This window comes from Periplaneta americana, chromosome 8, assembly GCF_040183065.1.
Source record: "Periplaneta americana isolate PAMFEO1 chromosome 8, P.americana_PAMFEO1_priV1, whole genome shotgun sequence".
Taxonomy (NCBI): Eukaryota; Metazoa; Arthropoda; class Insecta; order Blattodea; family Blattidae; genus Periplaneta; species Periplaneta americana.
Genome location: NC_091124.1, coordinates 20,839,089 through 20,852,782, shown reverse-complemented (window position 1 = coordinate 20,852,782; position 13,694 = coordinate 20,839,089). Strand labels below are relative to the sequence as shown.

Here is a 13,694-nt window from a genome sequence, read left to right as displayed (position 1 = left end):
TTACATCATGTGCTACACATCGGATCATCATCGGGGCTTGGAGCCCCGATACCCTGCTTTTTACATCATGTGCTACACGTCGGATCATCATCAAGGCTTGTAGCCCCGATACCCCGCTTTTTGCATCATGTGCTACACGTAGGATCATCATCAGGGCTTGCAGCCCCACTTGCTACGTGCAAAACAATTATATAATATTATTACCCATTTCAGCGAGTACTGACGACCACTGCAAAATACGATGATTTGGTCCAGGGAGCATTCTCTTATGGCACAAGGATGATTTATGTAACATGTTTCTAAATGCTACGTACAACATTATTTTATTATATTATTATTACCCATTTCAGCGAGTACTGACGACCACTGCAAAATACGACAGTTTGGTCCAGGGAGCATTCTCTTTTGGCACAAGGATGATTTATGTAACATGTTTCTAAATTATTAGTCTTTTAAATACCGGTACATTCTTTAATAAATCACTGAAAAACAAATGTGAATACATAGGATGTGGAGTGAGTACGAAATTATTATTATTTTTTATTTTTTGGCGTATCATTTTTACGTAAATAACGACAAATAAAAACTAACATGCCACATAACATTATTTTAAGAAATACAAGAAACAAGCATGAACAATATTCACCATTCTTAATGATCGGGGGATAGAAAAAAAACCGTATGGAATAGATATTACATACAAATGTGCGTGTAATAAACAATAAGCAAACCATCTTCGATTAATAATTCCAAAACAACGTGAATATAGCGTGGATTGTGTAGGAAAATAATTTCTTATAAGTTGCTCCCAATGTGCATCATTGTTAACTTATGAAAACAAATGAAAATTAACATGGCATATAAACACTATTTGAAGAAAGATAGGAGATATTAAGTAATATTCAGCGTTCTTAATGATCTTCGGATGGAAAATAACAATGAAATATGTATAAAATAGAAATTACATACAGGTGAGCATATAAAAAACAGTAATTAGAATTATTTATTTGATTAATAAGCTTAAATTATTCCAGGTTTAGTGTGTTGTGTAACAATAGACAATGGAATCGTTCACAGAAGTGAACTATAAATGATGTGAATCGTTCAGTGCATCCATCTTGTGTAACAATACCCTAGAAGTGAACTATAAACGATGTGAATCGTTCAGTGACGACTTCTTACAAATAACCATATTCTGTAATAGTTCAATAAATTTCAAGCTTATTATTTTGCCATTTTGATTTTTAATAGTTTTTAGTTCACCAAATAAATTTCTCACTAACTTTATCATGTGGCAAGCATCCAACATGACCTGAATTTTAGGTTCACCTATTTCGAAAGATGGATCTAGTGATTCTACCAAAAAACTGCAGCCTAACTTGGTTCCAACAAAAATATTTGAAGTTAAACCATCACACGTGATGGAAATTAACATTCAAATTTATGTTTTGCAATCTTTTTACGGCTTCTTCGAATATATTTTTCTTTATCTCAGCTGATAACCCATTTATCAGGTAATAACCGATTGGGATTTTCCAGGAAGCATTCAGAGCTACCACCATTAGTGCAAGAACTTCCTTTGCTTCCTCTGTTTCGGATAAACATACTCCTCCCAAATCAACATACCCAACAAATTTCTTACCATTCCATTCAATGCACTTTTTAATTGACATCTCATCAAACTTGAAAACAACCCATATTTGATGAGAAGAAAGCTTAGCACGTTCCTCTAATGCAAGGAAAGCTTCCTAGTAAAACCCGGATCCCCTCTTACTGTATTGTACCGCATGCGTAAGGTATTAACATGTAGTAAAGAATTATTTAGATTCTGCCTGAGATATTCATATGCAGCTGGTGAATAAAAGTGCATTGTTATGGCAAACTTCTTAAGTATATCAGCATATTCACCCTTCTGTTCACCAGATGCTCTAGAAATTATATCTAACATCACATATGAAAAATTATCCTGCATGACTGATAGTATGTGCTCACTGGCAAGATTTTTTCTTTCAATTCTTTTACTGCTACTTTCAATTTGTTAATTGAACCCTCTTCTTTGTGAGTTTTCTTTCTGTATGTGGAATTTAGACATCTTAAACTTTCAATTTGTTCATTCTTTCTTTCCAGCTCTTTTTCCATTAATTTACATTTTTTTTTTTCTGGGACTAAGAGTATAGTTGTGCTCTGTTACGACCTGATCAGTATTTATTAAAACAGTGCCACTGTTAGGCCTACTTCCTTCATTTGTTTCATGTTTATCTGATTCTAATGATCTCTTTAATACCACAGTCTACTATATACAGTCGCGAAGCTTGAGGTGATTTTTTGCAAATCTCGTGATAAAGCGCTCCAGGCAGTTAGCAACTAGAAACAATAGACTGTCCACGGTCGACTTTGGACTGTGTCCTATTTCCATCGAGTGCTAGCTCGTTGCGTATTTCACATTGATGCTTGTGAAATGTTTGTTATTGGTTGTAATGAAAATATTAATGGCTAAAATACAATAATTGGAATAATAATTTTTTACTAGAGACGTAGAAAAATTAAGTTTGTTTTAATGAAATGTATTGATCACGTTTTATTTTCAATCCTAGTGGGATTATTATTGCTTAGGCCTACTTTTTTTTTTTTTCAAAGGATATGTTTTTAATTATAGCTGTTAATTTTGTTGTTATTTTTATTTGTTACTTTACTTGAGACGTAGAAAAAGTCTGTTACAATAAAATTTATTGATCACGTTTTATTTCCAATTCTGGTGTGATTATTATTGCTTAACCTCACCCCACTTTGTTAACTACGTAAGCATACACTACAAGTACCGGTACACGTAAGTTACTCCATTAATTCATATTTCCATTATTATTGTTGTAAAGGGAAATGAAAATTAGTATTTATTGGTTTCATAGTTAATTATCGCTATAATCTTGAATGAGTGAAGCGATTATAGTAAATTTCAGTTCGTTTTGCACAAACAAAAATAATATTAACCTATTTCTTGCAGGTATCTTCGAGTTTATGGTGGAATTTAATATACTTCATTAAAATAATAAATTAACTTTATGCATTTAATATTTCAATAATGGAAGGAAGGTGTTAATTTTTCCAAAAGAACACAACGAAAGTGTAACATATTTTGTCGTCTACTAGGAGAGAGATCTGCGATGATGAGGCGATAGTAGCGATCCTAGTGGTGGGCAACTACCTATGTTTGCATTTTTACTACATATTGAGCTTCGCGACTGTATATAGTAGACTGTGTTAATACTCTATGGGGTGGCTGTTCAATTTGAAATAAATTTTAGAAGTGGTAAGAATTCTGAATTTGGACATATGGGTTTCAACACATAAAAAAAACATTAACTTATGAGCATTTTAATTATGATTTGCAAATATAGACATGGATGTATGTTATAAGTAACTTTCAGTACAGTCTAACTTCAGATATAAGTTACAAATAAATTAAATGAACATTAAAAAAAAAAACATTATTTTAAAGGTCAAAAATCTAACTAGGCTATGGCCTTTTACAACTTATTTTATGATTACCTTTGTGAGATGGGCTGGAAAATTAAAAACTGATGGAATTGCTTCAGCTTTCAGTAACTTGTTACCATTAGTCTTCCAGAAACAAGATTCTATGAAATGAACTGAACAAAGCCTGTGGTGAATTGATGGCATAAATTTATCGCGTTTAACAGCAGATAACCATTTACTGAGAAGCTCAGGATTTTGCAATGGAAACCTAAAAAGAAAGTTTGCGCTTATTCCTATAAAACATTCTCTTCTTTTAACACAAAAAATATGTACTAATGTTCTCAGTCATTTTACAATATCCTAGCACAATATATCATATACGTAACTAACTTACTTGTGAAAAGAAATTCCCGAATCCTTCTTACGTCGATTGGTACAGTTATATGCAGCACAACTATACACCATGATTCCACTTACGGAATTTTATACAGAAGTACGATGAAAATAAATGATAAAAGAACATTACTTGTACAGTTGTATGCAGCACAACAGCACACGATGGTTTCACTTATAGTTATAACAAAGAAATATGATTAAAATACTATATATATACACTATTTGTATGGGCCTCATATGCAGCACATTATTTATTTGTCTATGGTAGTAGGCCTGCACTGTGATTTCACGTATATCACAGGAGAACGATTCATTTAAACTATATAAACACTATTACACACACTACTGATTAAATGAATACGCACTTACTCCTAACACATTCAATAATACTGAATAACCTTCTATGTTATTTCAAATTAGGCGGAATCGTGACGTAAACATATGTAGTCACATGGTACTCGCCCTCAAGATGGAGATGCACGAAAGTGTTCAATTTTTGGTTGAGGAACAGCGCTCGTAGTGAGTCTAGGCTTAGATCATAGAAGTCTAGATGTAGGGTTAAACTATAAAACGTCTTTGGTTTTGTTGAAACTTTTGCTGCGATTGCGACCAGTGTCGCCACCCAAATGTGCCAATGACACTTTTATTGTTTGGATATATTTTAATGTTATATGTGATGAAAATAAATTATTTGTAACAGTTACTAAATGTACAACACAGTCTGAGTATATTTGCTGACGATATAATTCATTTTTTTTTTTAATTTTCCGTAGCGTAGTTTGAAACAGGAGGGTTGCCAACATTGATTACGTGAATATGCTGTTGGTTATCAATGTTATCATGCAAGTATATAGGCATTTTTAAAAGCTTTATAGTAAAAATAATGCCAATTTCTGTCTATGGTAGTAGGCCTGCACTGTGATTTCACGTATATCACAGGAGAACGATTCATTTAAACTATATAAACACTATTACACACACTACTGATTAAATGAATACGCACTTACTCCTAACACATTCAATAATACTGAATAACCTTCTATGTTATTTCAAATTAGGCGGAATCGTGACGTAAACATATGTAGTCACATGGTACTCGCCCTCAAGATGGAGATGCACGAAAGTGTTCAATTTTTGGTTGAGGAACAGCGCTCGTAGTGAGTCTAGGCTTAGATCATAGAAGTCTAGATGTAGGGTTAAACTATAAAACGTCTTTGGTTTTGTTGAAACTTTTGCTGCGATTGCGACCAGTGTCGCCACCCAAATGTGCCAATGACACTTTTATTGTTTGGATATATTTTAATGTTATATGTGATGAAAATAAATTATTTGTAACAGTTACTAAATGTACAACACAGTCTGAGTATATTTGCTGACGATATAATTCATTTTTTTTTTTTAATTTTCCGTAGCGTAGTTTGAAACAGGAGGGTTGCCAACATTGATTACGTGAATATGCTGTTGGTTATCAATGTTATCATGCAAGTATATAGGCATTTTTAAAAGCTTTATAGTAAAAATAATGCCAATTTCTGAATACTAGTTAGGACAGAAAAGCAATAGATAAGTAAGTTATCGCATTAGTTTCATAATAATGCAAACATAACCACAAAATGTATATTGAGAAGTCAACACGGAACTGGAAACCTGCAGCAAGACTGCGGCTGCAAAAGTAGCGCCTTGTGTGTGAACCGTTGCTTACGGTGTGAACCATCCTCTCAGGTCACAGTATACTGTGCTCAGGTGTGAACAGACTCGTAACCTCCAATTGCAACTTCTGCTGCACTCGGATTGCGCAGCACGCGCTACTTTTGGCTTACGTGTGAACACGACACGCAACTTTTGCAGCTCCAGTACAAAAGTTGCGCAGCAAAATTAGCGACGTGTGACCGTACCTTTATATATTGTTACGAGTTGGGTCTGAATGTCGGATCTTTTGAATTTGTATTCTACCCGTTTTAATTTGATCAGTATTTTTTGTGTTTTAATTGTTTAAGTGTTGTTTGTGATTATTAGGGTACGGATTTTTAGGTCGTTAAAATGTAATTTAGGTGACTAAAATAGACTTAAAAGTGTAGGACATAGTCTCTAAAGAATTGAAAATAGACTCTAACAAAAAATAATATTTTCTTTAAAAACATGTTCCAAATCATCAGGAATTTTCACTTCTAGAATTTAATAATTTTAAATGCTTATACACCGTTACCACTGCTACTACTAAAAATACAAGAACAACAAATATCTAACTAGTTATACATAGGCTTAAACTAAACAATTAAATGTGAAATTCAGTACACAAACAAGTCAAATATAATCAATTTTTACCAAGCCTTGTCCGTTTATGTCCATAATTACCTTCACAATAAATTACTAATACTTTTTTCTAAATTTTCAACTAAAAACCAATGCCGTCTGTCACTGAACACAAATTTGTATGCTGAAAATGAATGCTCCACATCCACTGAAGTAACAGGAGCATATTTCAATTAGACGGACAGGAATGTTACACTGTGAATCCGTGTTCTTCCCTGCTAGGATATCTGAAGCAGTACGCAGGTCCTTCAGTCCTAGATTTCTCTGCAGAACTTGCTCCAGTTTATCCCGTACTTTATTTCCAACAGAACCAGGAACACTTTTGGAATTTTAAATACAAATTTTCGAAATAAGAATGGATATTTTGACCTATTAGAGATAAAACATATTTAATAGGTCAAAATAGGCATTTTTAGGTCCTATTAAAATACCAATTTTAGGCATAGTTTTATATGAAACATGTACTTGCAAGTTTCTATGAACTTATCTTTTAAGGATTAAAATAGGTTTTTACCTAAAATCCGAAGTCTAGTGATTATAAGTTAATAACAGTTGTCTTTGACATTAATAATATTGTGTTAAATAAGAAAGGTGCATGAATTTAACAATTTTTTTCTTTTTTCTTTTTTTTTTTTTTTTTTCTTCTTTCATTTGAATACAATTTTCTTAAAACTCAATCATAGCAGTTAATATAACAAACTAAGCACCAATATAATCCTGAAAGCATGTAGAGTAATATGTAAAAATTTGAAATTAACACAGTTTATACTTTCGGAGAAATAATCACTTAAAATCAGCATTGCACATTATGAAAACACCTAGACTACCTTGTCCTCTTAAACTGGCTCGAAACCCTCACAACATTGAGAATGAGACAGGTTAAAGGGCTCTATTCGTGAAGACAGATTGGTGGTGGTAGTTGGCTAATTATTGCCCTGCTGCTGCCACCACCATCAATGCCACCACCACCACCAATGCCACTCCCACGACCACCACCACCAGCATGATGCAAGAATTAGGATGGAAAGCATTCTCAACAATAAAATAATAGTAACTTCAGATTTCAAAAAATTCTAAGATTTATTTGTAGACTCCATTTTTCAAATTACATAAAATATCTGAACTTAGAAGTGTTAGTACATAGGTGGATGTGTTTTATTCATCTTCCAGATATGCTTTGCATCTATTCTCTCTAAAAGATTAATGTCAGGTGAAGAAGGTATGTTGTCACAAGGAAACTTATCAGGAACTGGCTCTTCTTCACCCAGGTCAGGAATTGTGAAGGGGTGCTTCTTTGCATGACTGGTAACAGTTACTTTGGAATGAAGATACGAAGCAATAGTAGTTAAACTTACGTCAGACGAATGAAGCATGGTAGTTTGTTTTTCAGCCAACATGATATCGAAGTCAACACGAGGAAGTCCAAGTATTCCAATAGTGATACCTTTGTGCACCAGATCTTCTTCCGGACTGTCATACAACATCTCAAAGAATTTCATTCTCGGATCTTTCCTGTATAAAGAAAGAGAAAGACATATACAAATAGAGGACATTAGGAAAATAGAGTGCGAAAATAATTGTATCATAAAACTCCAATATAAGGAAACAAAACAATGTATCAATATTAACAATTTTGCGGCATGTTTAGGAAAAACTCTCATCACCTTATAAGGAAAGATTTATGTAACATTTTTGCAGATTATTTTATTTACGTAAAACAGACCTGCCCGTAGTCTGAGATTGAAATGTCTGCACATACAGGTTAATTTTCTCACCAGGGATATATTCAATAAGAGGAGAAAGAGCAAAAATTTGATACTACACAAAAATGTTTTAATTTGTAAAGTTTCTTGTTTATCTTGTTATTTAGTTAAAGGAGTTATATATTTCATAACATCGAATAGCTCTCTCGAACTTTCATGATACTAACTGCCTCTCAAAAGAAAAAGGAAAATACGCGAGCATTTCTGTCACCTTTATTAGGAAGTTGTTGTTGTTTTCTAATGCCAGGCGTTTGACAATAAAGTCATTTGACCTCTTGCACTCCAATATTTTTCAAAGATATTATCATGACCAGCCAATGAAGCACAGATTTTGAGGTGTTCCGAATCCATTTCTTGGTTTGAGTTGCACAATGGGCAGTTAGGGGACTGATATATTCCAATTCTATGCAGGTGTTTAGCCAAACAATCATGGCCTGTTGCCAATCTAAATGCAGCTACAGACGATTTTCGTGGTAAATCGGGAATTAACTGTGGATTTTGATGCAGAGAGTTCCATTTTTTCCCTTGGGATTGTGTTATCAAATTTAGTTTGTTGAAGTCTAAGTATGTAGATTTAATAAATCTCTTCACAGAGTAATACGTAGATTTAGTAACAGATCTGTAAGTAGCAGTGCTGCCCTTCTTTGCTAAATCATCCGCATTCTCGTTTCCCAGGATTCCACAATGGGATGGTAACCATTGGAATACAATTCTTTTATTGAGTGATATTAATTGAGAGAGCATTTCAGTTATTTCTGCTGTTTGAGATGAAGGTTGTGTTTAGAGACGATTGATAGAATAGCTGCTTTGGAGTCTGACAATATAACTGCATTCCTAAATTTATTGATGTGGCGTAGAAGATTCCTGAGACATTCACTTATTGCAATGATTTCACCATCAAAACTTGTTGTTCCATATCCAAGTGATCTATACAGTGAGAAGAGACAGCACGTAACACCTGCACCATCACCTTGTTCTCTGGAGATCAAGGATCCGTCGGTGTATAAATGAAGCCAGTTTTGTGGAGGGTACCTAATATTAATTGTCTCTAAAGACAATTGTTTCAGTATTTCAGTGTTTACTTCTGATTTCAGTATTCCTTCTGTTAAATTTAGATTATTAGGAAGTACAACTCAATCAATTTCACAAAAACAATGGGTAGTAGGTTTCCACATGAGCCCCTTCAATAGCACAAACAATATCCAAAATGATGCTGAATTTCAGTCAGGTTCTTTGTAGCATATCTGGTGTGATAGTTGTTACTGCTTCCACAATGCAATAACGTAAGTTCTTGAGGTCAGTCACCTTGGTGGAATACACAGTGTCCTTGACATAGGCTTGAATGAAAAAATCTAATGGAGTAATGTCGGGAGAACGAGAAGGCCATACTTCTGTACCACTGTGTCTAATCCAACGATATTTACTTTGTGTTATATATCACTGTCTGGAAGTGCCGACCTTCTGCTTCTAAAAAAAGTTCGCAACTTCCAAAAATTTTCGTTGACACACAAAGAAGTTGTTCCTGTGGAATGGCATAAATTTCTTGTCTAATATTTTCTTTCTAATCCTCAAAAGAACGAGGATTGTTTGCATAAGTATTCCACGAATAAAAATCGCAAGGATGTAAACAGAGAATCTAACATTTAATATGGAAATAATGGTGTGAAATTTTCTCACTACGTTATGAATTGCTTCCCTACTTGGTACGGGAATTTGGATAACTTTTTTGCACTCTTCTCCATGATCTGTACTTTGTGAATTTGTTATTACTTAACACTCATTCTTTGACACTGAATTTCAATTTCTACTGATAAATACACGTAGCAAACAGAAGAGAAGTGCGTCTTTCCACAACAAGATTAGAGTAACTCTCAGTGCTTTAGTTGGGAAAGAATATTTGGAGCTACTCTCATTACTTCAGGGTCTTTTACACAGGGTGGAAATAATAAAACTGGCTAGATTAAAGGGGACAATAGAATACATATGATTTATTGTTCCACAACATATTCGGTTCTGTTGGCCCTTCACATTCTCGTATATGGGCCAGCATTCCTTCTCATTACACTACTTTTAATCTTTTTACACGTTACATGACCGAAACTGCTATTTTCTCCATCTTTTTAGTTATTTAACGACGCTGTATAAACTACTGGGTTAATTAGCGTCGATGGGAGTAGTGATAGCGAGAGGAGATCGAGGATTCACCATAGATTACCTGACATTCGCCTTACGTTGCGAAAAACTTAAAAAAAAGCCAACCAGATAATCAGCCCAAGTGGGGATTGATCGAACTCGCGACCGAGTGCAACTCTGGATCGGCAGGGAAATGCCTTAGCCAACTTAGCAATGCTGGTGGCTCCTATCTTCTCTTATTCATTATCTATGTCCTCTCATTTCCATGTAATTTCTTCTACCTGTCCCTTCTATATTTTCTATGCATCCTATGCTTCCATAATTCTACCTCTTTCATTTTCTACTTCTGCTCATCATTTTCTCTCCTATCCATGTCATTCTCAAAGTAATTCCTTCTCCTTTTTCTATGCTATTTCTATCATTTACAATTACTACTTTTTTTTTTTAGTGAGTTATTTTACGACGCTGTATCAACATCTCAGGTTATTTAGCGTCTGGATGAAATGAAGGTGATAATGCCAGTGAAATGCCAGCACCAATAGTTAGTTACCCAGCATTTGCTGATATTGGATTGAGGGAAAACCCCGAAAAAAAAAAAACCTCAACCGGGTTTCGAACCTGGGCCACCTGGTTTCGCGATCAGACACACTGACCATTACTCCACAGGTGTGGACACAATTACTAACTCTTTACTGATTTACTCTTTCGGTATATTTCAATTTGAAATAGAATATATTAAAGTAAATAAAAAAACCTCTTATACATTTTGTAATGGAAAACATGGTTAACTAGAAAATTAAATTAATACCAGATAGCCTACTCTCTGGAAAGAATGAAGAAATCTATACCGTCCCCATATTATGTCACCTCTCCGAAGACTTAAGATAGATGTAAGTAAAAATATTGCAGCAGAGAGAAATGAGATCACCTTGAATGAGTATTTGAATATTTTTGAAATTATTTTGTTGATTTAGAACGTAATATGTTGAACAGTTCTACACAGAATATTTCAGGAGACGGTATGGCATATCAGGGTGTATTTTTTTTTGCCAGTATGCTAAACCAAAAATAAAAATTCTTCCTGGTACTGTATACCATCCCATACCTGCTCAACTAAAGCAGTGGTTACTCTACTGATAAACACACGAACAGAAACTTGTCTTATCACAAGTTTGGCGTCACACTGCCCATAGTTCAGCAATTGGCATGTCTCAACCATGTCACTAGAGGACGACTCATTTTCGATTCAGTTGAGCTAAAAGATCATACACATTTTACAGGCGTAAGTGACTATGAGTACAAATAACTTACGTTTCAAAGTTGACATAACCAATACCCAACATGCGATAATCTTTTTCTCTCAACAATTCTAAGCATGCAGGAGACTCTCCCAGAAGCACTGCCTTATCCAATCCCGTACCATGTAGAATACTATTTTCGTGAGAAGTTGCCAATCCCGCTGTGCTAAAACGATGTATCTGTCTTCTCATCAAATTGAATACATCAGTTCGAAACAGACGGTTCAGTTCCTCTTCTATCAAGTTACTGAATCGTCTACGCAATGCAATCCAAACTACCCGCGCCTAGAAGAATATAACGAAAGGAACTATTATAAAATTTCTTGTCAAATTGTAACATATTCATTAAGCATATTTAACACTTACTAACACCCAGTGAATTACATAGGAGAAAATAAATTTTATTTATAAATAATCATTAACATTCGAAAAACCATATGCATTAAACCAGACGTGGGCATCAGTAGTACATGTCAAACGGAGTCGAACGCAAGGACGTGATCCCTCTCCCTCCACACCCCTAGCTGGGGTACCTGTCCGACCGATAGAAGTACTATACTGGCAGTCAGAGGTGGATTTCACTAAAAAAAGTGTCGCTCTCTAAGGAAGCTCCTGAAGTAAAGTCCAAAAATATTATTTCCACAAAGAATGGGAAAATGAATTCTTTTGTTGCGAAGAAGGGGAAAGCGTTAGGTGCTTATTATGCTACAAAGACTCGTTTTAATGGAACAAATTTTTTTTTATTTTATTTTTTATAATAATAGTAGTCCACACCTGTGGAGTAACGGTTAGTGCGTCTGGCCGCGAAACCCCAAGTGCAAGTGCACAAATATGGCTGGTTTAGATGTATATAAGCTTAAACAACTTTGCAAAGCAAAATATTTACATCTTCGGAGTTTTGTTATGAAAATTGCTTCTATGCTTGGCTCAACCTTTATTTGTGTACAGTTTCTTTCTCAGTTGGCCATTGTAAAATCCAAATCAAGATCACGCATTTCAGACGAAAATGTATTCTATCAGCTCACAATTGCAATGTCTGACATAACTCCAAATTTTGAAACAGTTGCTGATTTACGTGACGAAGAAGAATAAACGAATCCTTTCTTTTAAGGGCATGAGACAATTGACGTAAATTGATAAAAACAACAAAGAACTACAGTAAGAATTTAAAAAATAGCCTAATTGTTGCTTTTCTGTTTCTTGGTAATGTGCTTGATATTTTGTTAAGAATCTACTTTTCCTTAGTTTCTTAATTTTATTTTCAAAGGATGCAAATTAGTGACTGATGCCCTTTCAAAACAAATAGGTTCAGATTATGGCATTACTTTTTAACTGTTGTGGAATTGTACGTTTTATATCATTTTATAAGGTTTTTACAGTAATTGTTTAAATTAGAAATAAAGTTATGTTTCAGCTTTTTGTAAAATAGTTTGTATTTGTTTTGGAAAATATGTTTTCTTTCATTGTCATTATTCATAAAAGTAACATTTGTAGAAAACTGTGTATCTTTTTGTCCTGCGTAATGACTTAACTTTCCGTGTTTCAATACTTCACGCGATCCACCGCTGAGTATTACATTAACAGGTGATGCGTGTTGCAGCAGAGTAGTACGGCGCATCTCTTTAAATGCCCACGTCTGCATTAAACAGTGCAGCAGCTGATACAGTAAAACCTCGTTAATCTGGACCTCGATAAGTCGGACTTTAGAACTATGGAATTACAATAATTACAATATTATACCTATAGATATGTATTTCAAACCAACGTCCGCAGCAAGAGTTTCGAGTGATGCAGGGCCAGGTCCATCAGGCACATCATTTATTATGGGTATCACGTATGTACTGCATTGTATGTATTGCTTTACATTTTACTGTAGCTACTGTATAATGTATTTAGACCTATGCCCTTTAAATACACCATAATAAACGTGTTTTGTTGCTATAAACGGAGTTTTATTGCTCTTTCTACTGTGCTTTTAGGTTCTTTCAGTTAATCCTGACTTTCGTTAAACAGGTCAATTTATCTCTCAAATTAGTCCGGATTAATAAAGTTTTACTGTACTTACACCCTGTATTCTATGGTACGCGGTAAAAAGGCCATAAGTCATAAATTGCAAGTTTTGAGTAGAGCAAAAGCAAAGTTTGAAATGAGGACCAATAGCATTATGATAGGCTGGAAGTCTGACGCTCTACATCATTATGGAAGAGGACAGACATATGCCTTCTATATCATGTGAAGTATACCAAAATCACCATTTTCTGACTTACCCCCTTTTTAACGCACACCATAGAATTTGTGAGTCTGTAAATAAACTACA

General features: G+C 34.4%; 1 protein-coding gene across 7 annotated transcripts in view; it reads right to left on the bottom strand.

Moving 5' to 3' along the window:
• Positions 1–7,238: 7,238 nt before the first annotated feature.
• LOC138704550 (protein phosphatase 1 regulatory subunit 36-like) overlaps positions 7,239–13,694 on the bottom strand; it is a 74,454-nt gene continuing 67,998 nt past the window's right edge. For all 7 annotated transcript variants that reach the window (XM_069832572.1, XM_069832568.1, XM_069832570.1 and 4 more), the window contains 2 exons: positions 11,391–11,662; positions 7,239–7,695 (listed from right to left, as the gene is read on the bottom strand). In XM_069832572.1, coding sequence (XP_069688673.1) covers positions 7,317–7,695; positions 11,391–11,662 — 651 coding nt within the window. In that variant the 3' untranslated portion in view covers positions 7,239–7,316. The remainder of the gene's footprint in view (positions 7,696–11,390; positions 11,663–13,694) is intronic.